The sequence below is a fragment of the Oenanthe melanoleuca genome, chromosome 7, assembly GCF_029582105.1.
Source record: "Oenanthe melanoleuca isolate GR-GAL-2019-014 chromosome 7, OMel1.0, whole genome shotgun sequence".
Lineage (NCBI taxonomy): Eukaryota > Metazoa > Chordata > Aves > Passeriformes > Muscicapidae > Oenanthe > Oenanthe melanoleuca.
The window spans coordinates 35,661,231-35,681,721 of NC_079341.1; the positions used below are offsets into that span (position 1 = coordinate 35,661,231).

The 20,491-nt window shown below is 47.8% G+C and overlaps 1 protein-coding gene across 7 annotated transcripts in view; it reads right to left on the bottom strand.

Annotated features, from left to right (window-relative positions):
- Positions 1–1,197: 1,197 nt before the first annotated feature.
- Positions 1,198–20,491, bottom strand: part of CACNB4 (calcium voltage-gated channel auxiliary subunit beta 4) — a 75,047-nt gene continuing 55,753 nt past the window's right edge. For 3 of the 7 annotated variants that reach the window (XM_056495845.1, XM_056495846.1, XM_056495850.1), the window contains 6 exons: positions 19,293–19,351; positions 17,293–17,402; positions 15,995–16,146; positions 15,498–15,593; positions 11,101–11,286; positions 1,198–7,631 (listed from right to left, as the gene is read on the bottom strand). In XM_056495845.1, coding sequence (XP_056351820.1) covers positions 7,383–7,631; positions 11,101–11,286; positions 15,498–15,593; positions 15,995–16,146; positions 17,293–17,402; positions 19,293–19,351 — 852 coding nt within the window. In that variant the 3' untranslated portion in view covers positions 1,198–7,382. Of the gene's footprint in view, positions 7,632–10,187; positions 10,789–11,100; positions 11,287–15,497; positions 15,594–15,994; positions 16,147–17,292; positions 17,403–19,292; positions 19,352–20,491 lie in introns of those variants that run through there. The other 4 variants (XR_008840908.1, XR_008840909.1, XM_056495847.1 and 1 more) reach the window with 2 other exon arrangements.

Sequence of the window (20,491 nt, forward strand, 5' to 3'; positions counted from 1 at the left end):
TCCACCTGAGCACCTTTTCCATGAAGGAATTTTTCCCTAATATCCACCCTGCCCTGCCCTGGGGCTGTTCCCTCTCCTCCTGTCCCTGTTCCTGTTCCCAGATCCCAAATCCCCCCGGCTGTGCCCTCCTGGCAGGGAATTCCAGAGAGGGAAAAGATCCCTCGGGATCCTCCTTTGCTCCAGCCTGAGCCCCTTCCCATTTCCCTCAGGAATTCTCCATCCTTTCCCATTTCCCTCAGGAATTCTCCAGCCCCTTCCCCTAGTACACAGTTTAAGCAGCTTAAGGAATTTTAACCCCTAGGATCATATGAAAACACAAAAAAGTGTTTTTTTTAATATATATATTTATTTGAAAATTCTTTTGCCTTTCATTAACAGCTCAGATGAAAACTCACGTGTTGAGACCTGATTTTGGACACACAGCAAAGAAAATCCCACTAAACAGAACTTGAAGAGCTTTAGGTCTGCCTGAGGGGTGTAAATGCACCGTGCAGCTCACCTGGCCCAAGTGCTCCTGTCCCTGCAAGGCAGGGTTTGGGTGCTCACAGCATCTCTGGGATGTTCCTGCTTCCTGATCCTCAGTTTTGGGAAGAGGAGGCTGGAGCTCCCTGCCCAAGGCAGCATCTTCCAATGCTTTCATTTTCCAGGACACTGGAAATGGCTGGAGGTGGCACTGAGGGCTCTGGGCTGGTGACAAGGTGGGGATCAGTCACAGCTGGACTCGATGGCCTGGGAGGTCTTTTCCACTTTTACCATTCTGTGAGAAACTATTAGTGACCTTTTAATTACCCAGTCCTTAATCCCTCCCACCATTCTGCCCCCTGTTCCTACCAAGGAACCAAGTTGGAGATCCCAGCTCCAAGCCCTGAGCACTCCCCAGAATCCTTCAAAGGAGCAGTTGGCTGCAAGTACCTCCTTCCCTGCTGGATCAGCAGGAATGATCTGTATTTTTGTACTTCTGGGTCACAGCTATTTAAGCTCATTACAAAAATAAACATCATTTATTTTTCAGAGCAGATGCATCTCCTTCTTCAGAACCTCATTAAATTTTCCTAAAAATGTAACACGTGAGGCTGCTGCCAAAAACTATTGGCAAACACCAAAAATGCCACAGGACTCAGGGTTTCTCCCAACTCTCTCAAGCATTTTCCCAATCTTAGTGCAGGACACAAAGAGACTGGACAGACTTTTAAACACTTGGTAGTTTTGTTCATTTATTGTAGAAAAGTTATTGTAATGCAGTTCATCTTTGTACATCTAAATTCCAGAAAACGAATCCATAGAAATGAGGATACTATGGGCATGCAGTCTGCATGATCCTGGTCACAAAATAACACCACTTTTTTTTTTTGTTTCTTTTTTTTTCCTTTTTTTTTTTTTTCTTTTTTCCAATTTTTGTAGTTTTCTTCGAAAGCCACTAAAAGCAGAGGGAGAGCAGAGCATGCACCACTGTACACATTGCATAGTATATGGTACCCACATGCCTGGTCAGGTGCTACACACACAGGGTCTAGAGGGCAAAACAAAGGGAAAATCAGCAGAAAACACAAATTTGGGGTGGCTCTGTCCCAGTAAAGGCAGTAATGTCTTCAGTGTGGCTCTGAACTGGCTCCCAGTGAGGCTGCACTGCCAGGCTCTCCCTGGGAACCAGTCTGGGCTGAGAAACAGAGATTTCCTGGGATGTGAGAAGCCCAAGGTCTGGAGTTTGCAGTTGGGATGGCTGATCCCAACCTTCTCCCCACTCTGGTTACACAAAATCTGCATTTTGCTCCCTGTCTGCACCAGGAGGGAATCAGTCAGCAGTCTCCCAATCCCAAATACACATTCCTTAACCTCACCTCTCTTCAGGTTTGCATTTTTGGGAATTTCGGGTGCTGTGACTCTTCCCTCCCCCATCCAAGCTCTGTATCCCCACAAACATTTCCTGGGAGAGTTCCATTCCCAACCTTGGGCTGCTGCTGGATTCACCAGTCACATCCCAGATCTACACATTGGCCAAAATTAAAGTTATTAATGTGATTTCAGCTTCCAGGAGGAAATCAGCAGAAATGAATGCAGTGGGCTTTGTGATTTGAAAAAGGTTCTTCTTGTTGTCATTAATTAATTAAGATGGAAGGGATACAAGTTATTGAAAAATCAATCCCATGTGCAAAATGCCAAAATCAACTGCTTAAGTATCAGGCAGCGAGTAAACAGATCAAAAATGCAATAAATCCACTGATGCTGGATCAGAAATCTCCCCCTGGGTTCCAAAAACACGATGCCAGATGCAGGAGTGGAATTATTGTAAATTTGTGCTATTACAAATGTGCTTCTTTTGCCTTGCTCTGTTTTCACAGCGTTGGCAGGGGAGTTTTGAGCTCAGTGGATTCCCTGCTGCAGAGCAGACTGAACACAGGGATGTCCCAGTAATTTGCTTTTCAGGCAGTACTGATAAGGCAGGGGATGATCAGCAGGTGCCATTCCTGGGCAGACCTTGGACAGGACAGGAGTTGCTGTCACTGCCAAGGGATTTGGTTTCCCAAATTCCCCAGGCAGGTCCATCAATCATCCTGAGACCAAGCCAAGGCTGCTCCCAGCTTCAGAGGAATAAAGGAGTGACACTGGTAACACTTGGAATGATTTCCACCTCCTCCCCACATTCTCTGGGTGGATTTAATCACAATATTCCTCCTGATTTCTTGAAGGATTCCACACACAATGAAAGAAATTGGAAATCTCACTCCTAAACAGCATTTTCACCTCTTTCTCTGAATTAATTCCTTACATATATTTTACAACTTTATTAAAATTTCCGTTTTTTTTAAAGATACACCTTTTTTTTTTATCTAAAATAAACTGGGCTTGGTAACAACCTCACCAAGGTTATTCAAATGCCTCTTAAAATGACACCACACTCTCTTTTAGCATCATTTAAACTCCATTTCCCCAGAGTTAAGCTTGGCTGCATTACAGGGTCCTACAGCCTTTGCAGGACTAATATTTGAGGGAATGAGAGGCAACTCCAACAAAACACAAGGCAGCAGAATCCCATGGATCCAAACTTGGACTGCCACCAGCAGGGGTAGCAGAACTTGATTTTAAAATGCACATTTTTAGGAGCAAACCCAGGTTTGTATAAATGGCATTTTATAAAATAAGAATCTGATTGTATCAGTAGTCATCTCCAATTATTTTGCCTTAAAAAAATCAGGAATGTGGGATCAAAGACCAGTTTTAGAAGTACTTGTGAAAGAAAATAGAGCAGAGGACATATTTAATGGATTATTGAAGAAAAAGGAGTGTCAGAACCCCTGACTTACCCAAATCAGTGTGCTGTGAACAACAGGAAGAACAATATTATTTTAGAATGGTAAAGTCAGTAAAGACAGCAGAGTTTGGATGCTCCAGGGAATTCTGTGGTGTTGAGACCAAACTGAATTCAGAAGATTTGGCATCAAACTGGAGTTACAAATATCAGCAGCTGTGAGTTGCACATCCCTTGGGAGAAAGGTTTGGCATCAGGAAAAGAATCTGTACATGTTAAATACAACTCCAGGGAGAACGTGTTTGAAATTCAAAGGTTAGCAATTAAAATAATTGATTCCCAGACATCAGGATGTGCTGAATACTCTCTTTAGAGATTGTTGTTATCACCTTGATTGGTTAAATCCTTGTTAATCCAAAGGATCCAAATGAGAAACTCAGATAAGAATAAAACTTAAGAAAATCCCTGTTTTATAAACATTTCTAAACCCTCTGTCTCTGCCAGAGCTCAGAGCAGAGCTCTGGTCTTTAGTATTATTTTAGTAACAAGAAATGATGTGAGGGCTGGAGAATGAGGCTGGATTATTTCAGAACTCCACAATTTCAACTAAACCTCAGCAGAGCTGCTCAGCAGTGCTGGAATCCCACCAGGAATTCCCACTCTGATCCCCAGCACAGCTCTCACTGCTCACTGTGTCCTCAGCAGAAATGCCTTTCTCAAACAAACACTGCCCACAGTATCTGCAATAAATGAAGAGTCTCCCAGCATGGTGGTGTATTTGTAGTTAAAGAATTCTCTTTTCAAAAAGAATTGAACATCCCAGCAAGGAGGGAGACCTGCAGGGCCCCTGGCTCCTTTTATTACAATGGAAAGGCAGCTTAACCCCATGGAATGAAGGACCTCAGGCCATCCCTGAATTCCCTCACAAGTTTGTTTTTGGCAAACCCAAGTGGTTTTGGCACTTGAGATGTTCAGGTGATGGATTGTGCAGACTTTGTGTGGTGGCTGGGGATCCTTCCCTGGCCTGGGGTGACATGGAAGACTTAAAACAAGGCTCCAGAAAATCTGCAAATGTCCTCAAGCAGTGAATGAACTGCTCCCTAATCAATGCAGAAGAGAGAGAAGCAGCTGCTGCCCAGGCTTCTACAGCTCCCTGCAATCAGCACTTCAATGCTCCACAAGGAAAGCTCAGAGAGGGGGTCACCTCCTTGCTCATGCAGGTGAGTGCTGCACATGGAAATAGGGCTGGAGAACTTCCTGGAGGATGTTCCACTGTGCTGCACATGGAAATAGGGCTGGAGAACTTCCTGGAGGATGTTCCACTGTGCTGCACATGGACAAAGGGCTGAGAACTTCCTGGAGGATGCTCCACTGTGCTGCACATGGACAAAGGGCTGGAGAACTTCCTGGAGGATGTTCCACTGTGCTGCACATGGAAATAGGGCTGGAGAACTTCCTGGAGGATGTTCCACTGTGCTGCACATGGAAATAGGGCTGGAGAACTTCCTGGAGGATGTTCCACTGTGCTGCACATGGAAATAGGGCTGGAGAACTTCCTGGAGGATGTTCCACTGTGCTGCACATGGACAAAGGGCTGGAGAACTTCCTGGAGGATGTTCCACTGTGCTGCACATGGAAATAGGGCTGGAGAACTTCCTGGAGGATGTTCCACTGTGCTGCACATGGAAATAGGGCTGGAGAATTTCCTGGAGGATGTTCCACTGTGCTGCACATGGAAATAGGGCTGGAGAACTTCCTGGAGGATGTTCCACTGTGCTGCACATGGAAATAGGGCTGGAGAATTTCCTGGAGGATGTTCCACTGTGCTGCACATGGACAAAGGGCTGGAGAACTTCCTGGAGGATGCTCCACTGTGCTGCAGCACAGAATCCTGGAGGAGCTGCAGGTCCCAGGAACTCTGGGAATCCATGGATACACAAATTTCCATATTTTCCTTGGTAACTGCTCCACTGGGATGACCCAGCAGTGCTGGAGCTGCCTGTTAGGCAGTGGGGTCATTAAAATGATTAATTAATCAGGTGTCTGCCACCTTTTAATGCTGCTGGAGATGGGTGTGGGTTTGAGTGTCCCACAAAGACATGGATTGCTTTTCCCAGTATCTTCAAGAGGAGAATTAAACTCAGGATGCTGGAAACACCAGTGGTCTTTGCCAAACTGGTCTAGGAAGCAGAAGAAACCAGAATATTCCAGAAATTCCTTTAGTGCTACATGCTTTCAAAGCCTGGGTTCAGCAGGCTTTGGGAGGAAAACAAGGAAATAAAAAAATTAATGATCCTTATTTTGGGGAAAAAAAAAAAAAAAGTTGTGACATGAACCTGCATGAAGAAATGCATGTTCAGCATAACTGTGTCAATTCCAGGGTGAGGAATTTCAGGAGGCTCTGCTGGAAGGTGTCAGAGGTTGTACAAAATGGGCAAAGGGGTCAATTTTCAATCCCATGGGATCTAAGGCTTCACTGATGGTGTTAAAACACAAGGTCCAACCACAGAAATTCATCTCTTGGAAGGAACTCAAGACTCAGTAGGTGAAAGCAATGATTGGCAGGAAGTAAGGCAGCAATATCTCCAAGGATTTGTCATAGCTCTTGGAATCCAAAGCTTGGAATCAGCTCTTCCCTGGGAGCAGATTTTTGTCTGGTCTTCCCTTGTTATTGCAGTTCTGAGCAAGATGTTGTTGAAATGTTCATCAGTGTTGAAGCCCACTCCCTTCCCCTCGGGTTTCATGGCTGGGATGGATCTTCTGGAGAGTTCTTGTGCACCACTGGAACTGTCAGACATTCAGAGTGGCTCTGGGGAGGTGGAACAGTGGGCAGCTACTGGGAGTACTGGGTCAGAGGAGGGTATTGTCTTCCTTTTCAAAAATGGGAGAAAAACCTGATGTCTCTATACTCCTGCTCCATTTTGGGAGTTCTAGCTGTACTCAGGTAAAAGAGTGGGAAAAAAAGCAACAGCTATTCCCAACCTCCAAGCACACAAAGGATGGAGTTTGTTCCTTTTCCTGTCCCTGTTTCCTGTCTCCTGTCACAGTTCCTCCCTGCTGGTCCCAAACAAAACTGTCAGGACTGGCTGAACTCAAGAATCATTTGGCTGCAACGTTCATGCCAGGTCTAAAAATAATTTCAAACTGGGAAGTGTTTTGTAAGTGCTGCAATAATTTGGGATATTTGGCACTCTTGAGAGTTTACATTTGGTTTGTCTGAAAAAGCCATTCTGGAAAGAAATCATTAGAATAAATCCTTTTATTCTAACCTGAAGTGGAAATTGAGCTCCCAGCAAACAAATACTGGAGCTGACTTTCAGTGGTTTGTAATTTTCAGATTTTTCTTTGTATTTGTTTTTTTTTTTCCCCAACACGCTCACGTCGACTTTCCAGTCAATTCACCCAAATTCCAACAGGAATTGGTTTATAAATTGGTTCCAACTGGAACTGGTCATTTGGAATTTCCAGCACAGGAAATTATTTTATAAGTGCCTCGATAAGTACCCAAAAATTACAAACGGATGTGTTCTAATACCTAAAGACAAGGAAAAAAAATAAATATGGCTACAAATGCAAATGCTGTATTAAACCCTAAAATAATCCCAAAACCAGATTGGGCAGAATTAAATATTGTATTGAACCCCAAAATAATCCCAAAAACAGATTGGGCAGAAACGAAACGTTGTATTAAACCCCAAAATAATCCCAAAAACAGCTTGGGCAGAACGAAATGTTGTATTAAACCCCAAAATAATCCCAAAAACAGATTTGGCAGAAACGAAACGTTGTATTAAACCCCAAAATAATCCCAAAAACAGCTTGGGCAGAACGAAATGTTGTATTAAACCCCAAAATAATCCCAAAAACAGATTTGGCAGAAACGAAACGTTGTATTAAACCCCAAAATAATCCCAAAAACAGCTTGGGCAGAACGAAATGTTGTATTAAACCCCAAAATAATCCCAAAAACAGCTTGGGCAGAAACGGAAGGGCCGGGCTGGGTTTTGCTGCCCCCTAATTAAACATCAATGAAGCAGGGTGCGGTGTCACCGTCACTCCTGCCGAATGAACATGGATTATTAACTATTAACTATTAATTATGAATTATTCCTAGCTGGGTGCTGGCGGGGAGCTGTCAGAGGCGGTGCCGCGAGTCGTGGCTGTAGGCGCCGGGGGAGCCGCGGGCGCGGTGCGGTTTGTACGAGTCCGGGTAGGGCTGCGGGAACTCCTCTTCCACCAGGGGATAGTGCTCTCGGCTGTGCTGGGAGCTGGAAGACAAGCGGTTCCTGCTCTTGCGAGCCCTCTCTCCGGGGTAGTTCTCGTCGCCGCGCCGCTCCAGGGGCGAGCTGTCCGCAGAGTGGGCGCCGTGCCTGCCGCGCTGGCTCTGCGGGGCCGAACAGCAGCGTTAGAGCAGCACCGCACCCGCCCCGCCGAGCACAGCACGTCCGGCATGAAAAGTGAGCTGATGTAGTCAGCATTTATCACTTTTCTCTGATCAGGAACTAGGGAACGGCTAAAACATCTGAAGATGTTGCTTTTAAGCCTTATTTAAAACCCTTCCTAAGGCCAGACCAACGAGCATCTCTAAAATCATTAGAGAAGAAATTCTTTCAACTGAAACACAGTATTTAAATATGTTGACAGAAAATCCCTTCCTGTGATAATTCATTAATTAGAAGCCTCTGCTCTCCTCACGTTCCCATAATGACAATGCCCATCATTTGTCACATGAACAAAATTAGTTCATGCTTTTTTGCCAGTTAATGGCACACTGAGGAAGTAGCCTGAAAAAAGTATTTTGTAGCTCTCAGGAGTATCAGCACCCATCCATCTCTCAGGACAAACTGAGTGCTGAAACTCCAGCCCCTGCTGTCTGGGATGTAAAACCTTCCTGCTGCTGCTGCAGCCTCTGCCTGGCGACTGTTTTCCTGAATAATTTATATCCAAGGCTGGTGTGGCTGGGGCAGGGATGGAGCAGGGGGTGTTTGGTTACAGCTCCAGGTTGGTGCTGCCAGCAAGACTCCAGGAAAGGGGCCCTGAATTAAGCTCAGCCTAGATACTGGGAGAACTCCAGCCAGGGGATCCCCAATTCTCCTCAGAGCACCAAGTGCTAGTGGGGTTATGGCAAAGTTAAAGGCAGGCTGGGAGAGCTGGGGATGTTCCCCTGGAGAAGGGAAGGATCCAGGCAGAGCTTCCAGCACATTCCAGGGCTAAAGGGGCTCCAGGAGAGCTGGAGAGGGGCTGGGGACAAGGGATGGAGGGGCAGGACACAGGGAATGGCTCCACTGCCAGAGGGCAGGGATGGATACTGGGATACTGGGAAGGAATTGTTTTCTGGGAAGGTGATGAGGCCCTGGCACAGGTGCCCAGAGAAGCTGTGGCTGTTCCTGGATCCCTGGCAGTGTCCAAGGCCAGGCTGGAGCAGCCTGGGGCAGTGGGAGGTGTCCCTGCCATGGATGGGCTCTAAGGTCCAGCCCAACCCAAACCATTCTAGGGTTCCATGAAGAATTATCCTTGTGTTTATCTGACAGCAGCTTTAACTCTGTGCTCACCCCTCTGCCTTCCCTGTGGTAATTCCCTCTCGGGCTGCATCCTGCTGCTTTCCTGAAAGCTTCCTGCGTCCCTGGGCTGTGTGCCCATCCCAGTGCTGCTGCTGAGCTCCTGGGGTGTCAGGGGGACACACCTGGGGTGCTTACACCTGGGTCTGATGTCCCTTTTGATCCTGCTGTGATTGGAATGACTGCCTGCAGGAATGGACTTGAAACCCCAATTCCCTGGAGCCTCAGGAACATCTCCCCAAAACCTGAGCTGTAGGATTTGAATCCATGCACTGAAATTAGGCCAGACTGTGTTCACAGCTAACCAGTCACAGAGGAAAACAACTGGTTCCAAGGAGTTAGAGAATCCCAGGATGATGTGGGTTGGAAGGGAAATTTAGGATCACCTAATTCCTTCCCCTCCATGGGCAGGGACCCCTTCCACTATCCCAAGTTGCTCCAAGCCCTGTCCAACCTGGCCTGGGGCACTTCCAGGGGTGGGACAGCCACAGCTTCTCAGAGCAATAAATATTTGTCTGCTCAAAGATCAAATTTGCTCTTCCCCCTCAGCTCAGCATCCTTTCCTTTAAGGAAGGCAATTCCCAAGGACCAGGTGTGGCAGAGCCAGCAGTGCCACCTGTGCCCTCTGTGACTGCTCTGGATCTGTGCCACACAACGTCACCCTCATGACTTCATGAGTCAGGACTTCAGTCAGAACTTCCAGTTCTCACTAAACCAAAGTCCAGGCCACAGCCAGGTAAAAATGGGAGTCTCCCAAATCTGGATTTGGTGAGGCAGGGACAGCCTGTCCCCGCACACCTGGATCAGGCTCACTGCTACATGAACCTCTGGCCTTTTGCTCTTCAGTCCCCAAAGTACCAAGGGCAGAAGGAATAAAAATCTTCCTGTACCACAAGCACCTTGGCTAGTTTAATTAGCCTGAGTGCCTTTTAATTACCACACACACCATCACAGTGAAAGCTGATGCAAATCCTTCAAAGGTTTGAATGAGTATAAAACCTCCTGGTGGGTAACAGGGATGCTGGAAGTCCTTACTGTGAGAAACCCATGGAAAACACCAGGGCTGAACCCTCCTGGCACAGAAAACCTGCAGCCTCTGCTTGGGCATGGATCACTCCAGGAGAAATTTACCCCTCTGCAGAGCACCAGCACCATTGATCCCACCGAAACCCTTTGGAATTCGGGTGAAGTGGGGATTAAGTGATGCATACCTTCAGCCAGCCCACTGCACAGGGGTGATTTTCATCTTCAGTGTGAGTTTTCCCTAAGTAAATGGAGCAACATTTCACAGTTATTGCTGGTGTCCATTGATCAGAGAGAAATAAATGCCTGAAAAAAATTCTGTGGATACACCCAGTTCTCAAAATGAAACTGAAGAGGTGAAAGTTCTGCAGATGGTATTTTATTGTTCATGAAGGGATGGAAAACTGAAATTTTAAGGCAAGTGGAAAATGGAAACAACAGTTTACATGTGGATGTTATTATTAGTAACAGAACAGTGCTTGTGCATTCAGCCACTCAGGAGACAGTGACTTGCTGGTCCCAATAAAGCCAAGCAGGGCTTTAGAAAGGTGAGTGCAGGAATTAAGCACCTTCAGGGAAGTGCAGCTCACTCACAGCCAAACCAGCTGGTAACTGGTTAACTGAGAACACCAAACAACAGTCATTTCCTCCAAAGCTGTTACCTGCTTCCAGGCACTCCACAAGCAGAGCAGACGTTACATTTGTCAGGTGAATTATTGATTAAATGTCATTTGTTCAGTTCTATTTCTGACGTACATTAGCAAGTGACACTCCTGGAGTCCCACACACACTGAAACTTGCAGGATTTAAAGCTCCCTGCAATCCTGAGCCCCTCAAGCATTCCCAGTTATTAGCCCCAAACATTTCTGGTTTCAAACTTAATAAAGCACGTACTTCTCATTAAGGACTATTTACATGCCACGATTGAAGTGTCAAAGTTCAGCCGAGTCTGAGCTATCCCTGTGGAAAAAAAGGGTCACAATTTTTTTCAATGGGTAAAAAAAAAAATAAGAATGTCTTTTATTCACACTCAAAGAACAAGCTTTTCCACCCAAGTTATGAGGGCAGAATAAAAGGGATCATAACAGAGCTGACTCCTGGCTAGGAAATCGATTATTGGGAATTGGTTGTTTTATTTCCCATTAAAAGCAGAGTTGAGAGGAGCTCCCTGCTCAGTGGCCAAGCAGGCAGAGAGCAGGCTCAGCAAGCAGGGCTGAGTGCCAGCACAGCCCCAGGCAGGCTGCAGACCCCCAGCTGCCCTGCTGTTCCTACCTGCAGGCCCGAGATGGCGGCGGGGTACGGGGACAGGGCGGAGGGCGCCAGGTTCCTGCCCAGCAGGGGGGTCATGGGCGCGGCGCTGGGCGTGTGCGTGGCTCTCCAGTACGCCTCCAGGTACTCGGCCAGGTGCTCACAGGCGTCCTCCAGCTGGTTCTCGTCCAGGATCACGTCAAACATGTCCTGGCACAGGGACACAGGCACACAGGGCAGTCATGGCCGTGTGACACGGGCTCGGGGGCTGCCAGACTGCTGGGCACAAACTGGGACTGGGAGGGACAAGGGGGTGGGTTCACACTGAAACACAGCAGGGACACACTGGGTATGGGGAAGGAATTCCTGCTGGGAGGGAGGTGAAGGCCTGGCACAGGTGCCCAGAGCAGCTGTGGCTGTCCCTGGATCCCTGGCAGTGCCCCAGGCCAGGCTGGACACTGGGCAGGAATGGGAGTGGGGAGAGCAGGAGGGAGCAGGGAGCATGGAGTGACAAGGGGGTGGGTTCACACTGAAACACAGCAGGGACAGAATGGGAAGGAATTCCTGCTGGGAGAGAGGTGAAGGCCTGGCACAGGGTGATCAGAGCAGCTGTGGCTGTCCCTGGACCCCTGGCAGTGCCCCAGGCCAGGCTGGACATTGGGTGTCCAGTGTCCCAGGTGTCCCTGCCCATGGCAGGGGTGGCACTGGAGGGGGTTTGAGGTCCCTTCCAACCCAACCCATTCCATGATTCTGTGGCTGGAATAGAAAATGGTACAAGTGACTTCAGAAGGTGACAAGAGCCAAAGCCCTCAGGAGTCACTGCACACTGTCCCTGGCTGTGGCATGAGCCCTGTTTTGCTCCTGGGCACAAAACTTTTCAATTTATTTATCAATTTCCAGTGCTGATGTCCCCAGGACCATTCCCAGAGCAGTGAAGGCAGCAGGCACTCCTCCTGCCTCAGGGAATTCTCAGACTGCTCCCCCTGTCCTGGCTGTAACCACCTCCCCTCCATCCCTGCCAGAAGCAGCAGAGCCCCTCAACAGAAACACAACCCTGTTTTCAGCACTTCAACTTCCTATCTCATCTCTAATCTTAACTTTGCAAAGTAGTGTGAGAACAGCACAGGAAACTGAAAATAAGTGCAGGTGCTGTGCATGCAAAGGGCAACCAACACTAACCACAGGCTGCCTCTTCCACCTGCTTTTACAGCTCTCAGAATAAGATTTAAAATAATAAAGCATCTCGTTTTTCTTTTTTAAATTTATTCTCTCTTCTCAGCATGGCAGAGAAAAGTTTCCTCCTCTGCCAGCAAGGAGGAGTTTCCTTCTAATCAGAATATTCCTAAACTGCATCCCTTGGTCCAGCTCAGTGTCTACTGCTCTTCTTTTGCTCCTCTCTTTATTTACTGCTTTTACTCTTTTGCTGTTCACCCACATGTTGATGCACCACACATTCACTTGTGCAAGAAGTTATCAATTAAAACACAAATTAGAAAATAAAAGATTGTGGTCTGCTTACATATACTTTGCTTTGGAACAGACTGCAATTAAACACCTGGGGTGTAACATGTTTTCTTAAATAAAGAATTACACTGGATTTAGGACTCTCAACAACTGCCACCCTGTGAGTATTTCACAGCACAGTAACACTGGGCTGGGGAACCTCTCAGGCTGTGCCTGGAGGAGCTGCAGCCCTGGCAGGATCCTGACTGAATGTATGATTGAATGAATGACAAAATGAAAAGAGAATAAAACACTCAGGTTTTCTCTTGCATTCAACAGTTCTGCTCATCCCTCAGCTGGGTTGGCTCTGTTTCCATGTATTTGGCAGGAAATCATCTTTTAGGGAGATCCCTGTTTGGGAGGGTCATGGAGTAAAGCAGTTCCTCTGCAAGACTTTCTTACATGCACTAAGTCACCACCAGCTCCTGGGGACTCTCTAGTGACACAAGTGGCCTTTCCTGAAGAGTAAGTCAGTGGCCACTGTCCTCTGCTATGTCTTTTGGTTTGCTGTAGAACCACTGTGTACCTGAGAGGAGGAAGAATTTCAACTTGCAGATATACCCCAATTATATTTTAATTAACCAATGCACTTTAGTTCTGTGCAGTATAATTTCAGATATCTTTTAGGTTGTGCCAAGTAGACCAGAGGGGTTTGTACCCTCTCTTAGCAAGGGCATGGAATCAGAAGTTTTAAAGAACAACAACCAGAAGGAAGTGTTTATGGGCAGTGGATTTAAAGAGGTACAGTTTGTGTTTCCTTCAGCCCTGGCATGTTCACGCAGTGGAGTTCCTGGAGTCCTGAAATATTCCTGGTGTCCTGCAGTGCCCAACTCCAGCTCAAGCAGCACCAGGGGCAGATTAGCAAGGAATTAATAATGAAAGCAGTTCCTGAGCTCAAATATGCCCAAAGACACAGCTATTTTTACAATGTCTAGACATGCAGCACCAGCTCATTCCTTATGGCTGGCTCTCAGCAAAGAACAGAGTGAGGAGTGCATCCTTTGCAAGGACCTTCTTCTCTTAAACAAACCAAATTCTCCTCTTGCAGGAACCTGAGCTGCAAAAGGGATGAAGCAGGAGAGAGGGAGCATTGCCTTTGCTCTCAGCAATGTACTTTTACCTAATTAAATCATGGGCCAACTTTAATTTCAAGCCAAGCCAGACTGTCACCTTTCTGGGAGATCTCAAAGTCAGCAATCACTTCCTCCCCATCACCAGAGCAAAGTGCTGAGCTGGTCTGGGAGCAGCTCCTGGGCAGGGCAGGCTGGAAACAGCCTGGGAGCAGGGCTGGGTTCAAGGCTGAAACCTGGGACTCTGACATTTGGAGAGGCTTTTCTGATCCAAGTGGGGCCTCACCTGGCTGCCTTCAGCACTGGAATGCAATTCCAGGACTGGGTGTTGAGGCAGAGTTTAGTGAATCTGGGGTTGGACAATCCAAGTGCCACAATGCACCCAACAAGCTGCAGCAGCACACAGATCATTTCATGGAGTTTGGGATTCCCACGAGTTGGAAGGGACCTAAAGAAACATCTCATGCATCCCTGTCATGGGCAGGGACACCTTCCACTATCCCAGGGTGCTCCAAGCCCTGTCCAGCCTGGCCTGGGACACTTCAGGGATGCAGGGGCAGCCACAGCTTCTCTGGTGACTCTCTCATTTCAGCTGATGTGAGCAAAGTGAAGCTGAGCAACAGGAAGTGACAGTGTAAAGAGCAAAACAGGCTGTGGAACAGCCCAGGGTCCTGTGTGCAGGTGCCAGAGGAAAGACCTTCCACACAGGACAATGTGCAGAGGCTGCTCTGTGTGCAGGCCCAGGGTGAACACCACAAACCATCCAAAGAGGGCAGTGCAGCTCCTTGGCTCACACCCAGCAGGAGCTGGGAAGGGATGGGTTCAGTTTGTTCTCCAGGACAGTTACAGTTCTGGTTGGGTTAGTGGGACCTGGATGGCTCACAGGAATAAGCCATCAGCATTTTAAGAGATCACAGCTCAGTAAAAGATTCCATGTGAGAAGTGTAACCCAGCTGAGCTCTCCAGAAGAGGCTGCCCAGAGAAGCTGTCACTGCCCTGGCACCCTGAGGGGTCTCTGCACTCCCATCCCAAAATCCCACACAGATCCCACACAAAGCCACATCCAAGTCCATTCCCACTGCTCTGTCCAGAAACCAGGTGTGCCTTTCTAAACTAAAATCAAACTTGAGCTGCCCTGTCCAAACTCTTGCAGAGCCTCTCCCACAACCCATGAGCCTGAGGCCTCTGCTCCATCAGCAGGAATTCAGGAGTCCAGGAGAGGGGCAGGATCTTTGATCAGGAGGTGGGAGAGCAGTGGCTGTGCTCTGATGAGGTGACTGGGATGGCCTGCAGGATCAGGGTCAGGGTCAGGTCAGGATCAGGATGAGGGTCAGGGCCAGGGTCAGGATGAGGGTCAGGGTCAGGTCAGGGTGAGGATGAGGGTCAGGGTCAGGGTCAGGATCAGAATCAGGGTCAGGGTCAGGGTTAGGGTCAGGATCAGGACCAGGACCAGGACCAGGACCAGGATCAGAGCTCCCATGCCTGCACACACCCTTCCCTTCCCTTTCACTCCCTGTGCACTGAGGCCTCTGCAGCCTCCTCTCCAAACTCAGACTTTGTCCCTGTGGGACCTGGAGCTCCACAAATGATGTCATTTGCTAATGAGCAGCTCTGTTGTCCCCTCCACGTCATTGCTGCCCTGTCACCCTGCCAAAGACCAAAACAAACCCAGGGCAGGAGATAAGCAGGATGAAAGTCTGCAGCACTTTGTGTCTCAGGGGTGCAGGGCTGTGTGAGCGCCAGCAGGGAGTGATAATGGAGGGACCCAGCTCAGCACAGGGATCAGCACAGCAGGAATCATCACAATTCCACAAAGCAGGAGTTCTCCAGCCTCTCCTCTGTACTTACTGGTGGGCATTGTGCAAGTTTATCAGCTGCCACCAACTGGACATTCAAGTGTTTGCTTTGTGACTTCCCTCGGGACTTGATCAGTCGCTGCAAAACCTGACAGGAGGAAAGGGCAAAAGGTGAGTTTAGGGATCATTTATCTCCCTAAAGCTCAGCCTGACACCTCCCTGAGGGATTCCCAAGGGCAGCTCTCCATAAAATATCGCCCTTGAATACCACAAACCTTTCTGAGAACCCCTCTGAGAACTGGGTACATTTCCCTCTGGATCATGTTTGAGCCCTTGAAAAATTTCAAATCCATTTTTGCTTGATCCTACTTTAAGTCCTACCTTACTTCTCACAATAGAGAAATGAAAATTATATTTATACAGCATTATCTGGATTGCTGGATGGACTGCAGCACACCAGCAGTACATTTTGTCACTTTTTCCCCTTTTCAGGTGCCCATTCCCACCCTGCCCTCCAGGTCCCTCCTGGATTTTAAGGTGAGGAGTTACCTTTGGAGAGGACACCTTCACATGGACAATAATTGGTGCTAGGGATGTCTTGATAAGCTGTGCAGGGTGATTTATAGTGTCTGCATCCAGGACAACCAGCTGTAAGGACCTGGCCAGCTCAAAGATTCTTTCAATCTCACTCTGCACTTCAGCTGCAAAGGAAAACAAAGCAGGTGAAACCACTGAACCCCAGGGCACTGGGACAAAAATATCCTCACCCACTTACTGTCACAGACTCCACATGAGAGCTGATGGCATTGCCATAAAATAATCTGTACCTCTACTGCAAGCAGTCACTCAGGATGGCAGAGATTTGGAATTTGGGTTCCTTTTTTTACCAAACCAAACACTTCTTAGTTCCTGGGATGGTGTCCCAGAGAGCAGGATATTGGAATGGACATAATAAACACAAATTTCCACCCTTGTGCAAGAAAGAATCACACAACCACAGAAGCATCAAGGTTGGAAAAGACCTCCAAGATCATGGAGTCCAAATAAAAAATCCTGTTCCCCAGCAGACACTGAGGAGAGGGGCAGGACCCAAAGTCTCACAGCCAGACAGCAAAATTCAGCTGTAACTGCTCAGCATCAAACACAAAACTGGTCCCAGGGTCAGGAATGGCATTTCCTTGGCTGGACAAGTTCAAGCTCTTTGGCTCCTTGTGATGTGGAATTAAAAGCACAGGGCTGGGAAGGAGGAGGAGCTGTGAGCCCAACTCAGGATGATGCAGTAGAATGCTGTAAACACAGAACTGGTGTGATCTTGGGAATGGCTGGAGCTGGGTCAGGGCAAATTTAGGTTGGATTTCAGGGCAAGGTTCTTCCCCCAGAGGGTGCTGGAGCTGCCCAGGGAAAGGGAACATTCCCAGAGCTCCAGGAGTGTTTGGACACCACTCCCAGGGTGGGATTTTGGGGTGTTGGGGTTCCCCAGGGAATGGGCACATTCCCAGAGCTCCAGGAGTGTTTGGACACCACTCCCAGGGTGGGATTTTGGGGTGTTGGGGTTCCCCAGGGAATGGGCACATTCCCAGAGCTCCAGGAGTGTTTGGACACCACTCCCAGGATGGGATTTTGGGGTGTTGGGGTTCCCCAGGGAATGGGCACATTCCCAGAGCTCCAGGAGTGTTTGGACACCACTCCCAGGGTGGGATTTTGGGGTGTCTGTGCAGGGCCAGTAGCTGGATCCAGGATCCTGTGGGTCCAGCTCAGCTCCATGATCTGGAAGGCTGGAATCCCTCTCCTCCTGTGTGTAAGCACAGCCTGAAGGGCTGAGCTGAGCTGAGCTGAGCTGGGCTTACCCAGGCTGGACCTGGTGTTGGAGCGCTCGATGATCGCCCTCTTGCTGGGGTTGTTGAGCACAGACCTCTTGGCCAGGGAGATGTCAGCTGTCACTCTGGTGATGGATATCCTGGCAGGAGAGCACAGCACACACAACACAGCCACGAGTGGGATTTGCAGCCCAGCCCATTCCACAGGGCAGACACATCACACAATGCTCTGACAGGTTTCCACAGGTGCTATGGCTCCATTAAAGAGGAGTGCTGGTGACTGGGAAGGATTTCCTATTCCCTGAGCTCTGGCATGGAGTCCCTGCTATCCTCCCTACTGCCTTCATTAGCTTTTCTCCTCCCAGCTGCTCATCTGCATGGGTTTCCACAGTGCCAGAAATGCTGAGTTATGTGAGGCCTGGGGCACTGCAAGGTAGCAGCACCTCCTCTTCCCTCAGACTTACACCAGGAGTAAACCAAGAGTAAACAGGGAGCTGTGCCAGGGGCTGGGGTGAGCAGCAGAAAAGGAACTGGAGCTCTCTGGGCTGCCTGAACTCAAGTTGAACTTCACTGCACCTCCTTCTCTTAAGGCAGGTGATTTATTCACTTGGTCAGTGAGTTAGAAAGATTCAAAACATTACAAAGCAAAGACCACACAATCCCTTCATGAAAAATCCATTTTAAAATCCCTTCATGTAAAATCCATTTTAAAATCCCTTCATGTAAAATCCATTTTAAAATCCATTTTAAAATCCATTTTAAAATCTATTTAAAAATCCATTTAGGAGGCTTGGGATGAGCCAAGGAGCCAGGAAAAATGGGAAGAAAGCAAGCTGGGAATGACCAGCAGCTTTTGCACAGAACTTGAGATTTATGGAGATCTAAGTGAAATTTTCAGCAGTGGGGTTAATAAGAAGTGCATAATACATAAATAAATGCATTGCCAGAAAATACAGTTCAAAAGTAAAAATGGTTTGAAATAGAAATGAATGGATTGTGGGTCTTTGGCTCACTGGCCAGCAGGGGAGGTTGCAGTTCCAAAGGAAGGAGCTGGCAAAGCCCAGGGAATTCAGAGGCAGGGAAGGAGTCAAGGCTCTTCCCTGGACACTCAGCTCCTTTCCTGGTAACATGGACCTCTCCCAAAACTGCAGAAGAGATGGAAAGAAAGAAAGAAAAAAGAGAAGGGAGGGAGGAGAAAGACCACAAAGCCACAAAAGTTGGCAGAAGGACCAAGAAGCAGCTTTTTCTCAGTTCCTCAGAGCTAAATCAATGGTCTGAGGCTGCTGGTGGCACTGAGCTCTCCACTGCTGAAATTCCACACTCCCACCTGACCCAGCTGCCAATACTGCTGATGGAATTAGCATTTCCAGAAAATCACTTGAGCTGAGCAGCTCAGAACAGGGCAGGAGAGCTGATACTCTGCACAGAAGTTGATCATTAAATGTTCTCTCTGAGCTGTTTAGGGTCAGCTCAGCACTGCCACCTCCTCACTCCTGAAATCCATAAATCCTGCTCCAGCTCTTCTACAGAACATCATTTTCCCTGCCCTGTGCCCAGGGACCAAGCCAGTGCTCCTAGCAAGGAAATCCAAATTATCCTCTACAGCTCACCAGGAAATGCTCCAGCTGAAGATGAACCCTCCTTACAATTCTTTTTTTTTTTCTGTGTTTTAATTCTCAGCATTTCCTTCTTCCAACCACCCTTTTCAGTATTTTTGCCTACTTAAGGCAGTCAAAATAAAATCTTACATGAGGAATATTTTAGAGCTGATTTTTCTTAGGTGTTGGGAAGACACTGAGACAGAATCCTTGTGTTAAATTAAGAAATGCTAGCCCAGCCATGGCAGAAATGCAGACATGTGCACCCCTAGCAACACATGAGCTGTGTCCCACTCTTCAGTGGTGACAGAGCCAGAAAATCAGCTTTGATCATGCAGCAAACCCTCTGGCATAAAAAAAAAAAATAAAATAATTCTCTAAAATGTTAGTAGCACATGGGCAAAGCAGCATGAGAAGGACAGAGTTTCTCACCTCCCATCAAACCTGTGCTTCAGGAAGTCAAAGAGAGCTTTCTGCATCATGTCTGTCACCTTGGCAGAGGGGAGGAGATTGAGCAGGGGATGGACAGGGAGAGAGAGAAGCCAAAAGGAAGGAAAGAGGTGAGTAAAGGCAGGGATACAGGCAACAATCAACCCCTTTGCTGGGCAGAGCCATCCCAGTGGCACTGGGAAGTTTCCTGACTCGCTGCTGTCACTCTGTGTGTCCTGTCCTGAGCACTCCTCACCCCCTTCCAATCCATTCCCAAAGCTTCACCACACAGCACAGCCATGGGGGTGTGTGCTGCACAGAGCACTTGGGATTGTCCTGCACATCATTAGATTTGGCTTCAGACTTCAGGGATGAGATCTGTCATGTTGGGAGACTGTTCTCAGAGAGGGACAGCAGCAAAAAAATGGGATGTTCCCACTGCTGGACATGGGAACACATCTGAGATGCTGAGCCCTGAGAGCTGTCATCTCTGCCAGCTGATTTACTGAGCAGCTCCTTGTCCTTCCCAGGACAACTCAGGCTGACAATTATTATCTGCCAGGCCAGCCAGCAGCTTCAGCAAAGCCCCCAGGCCTCTCTGCCAGTTTATTTCTCTCTTTCCAACTGATTCCTTCAGCATTTAGCCAGGAAAAACAGTCAAAATAATTTCCCCCAGGTAAGGTGAAGCATTTTTATGATTGGAATTAATATTCTGTGTTATCATTTCCACACATTTGTATGTTCAAGGTGTTCAGTGTTGTTTTCTTTAATAAAAAAAAAAAAAAATAGACAGGGTGGCAGATTTTATGAACAAACAGCCTCTCTCTCCTCCAAACTCAAGAGGTAAAATCTGTGGTGCAGCAAAGAGGGAATTTAGTCCTGTCAAAAAACTTCCCCATCAAATGAGAAGGCAGAGAGCAGAGCATGAAGCACCTGCTCTGCTGAGCTGCACCTCCAGCCACTCTCACATCAAAACAATGCCCTGCATCATGCCAGGGCTCTCACCTCCCACAAAGAACCATTCCCACATGTTTAATAACATCCTATAAATTACTGACAACATTAATGAAGCTTAATGAAGTGTATCCTGGATTTTATGTTCATTTAGTTCCTGGTTCAGCACTTCCCAGATGGCTGAGCTCCCTAAACTGCCCTGGTTTAGCACGTGGTAAATGCTCACTTGAACCTGCAGCAGCCTAAAA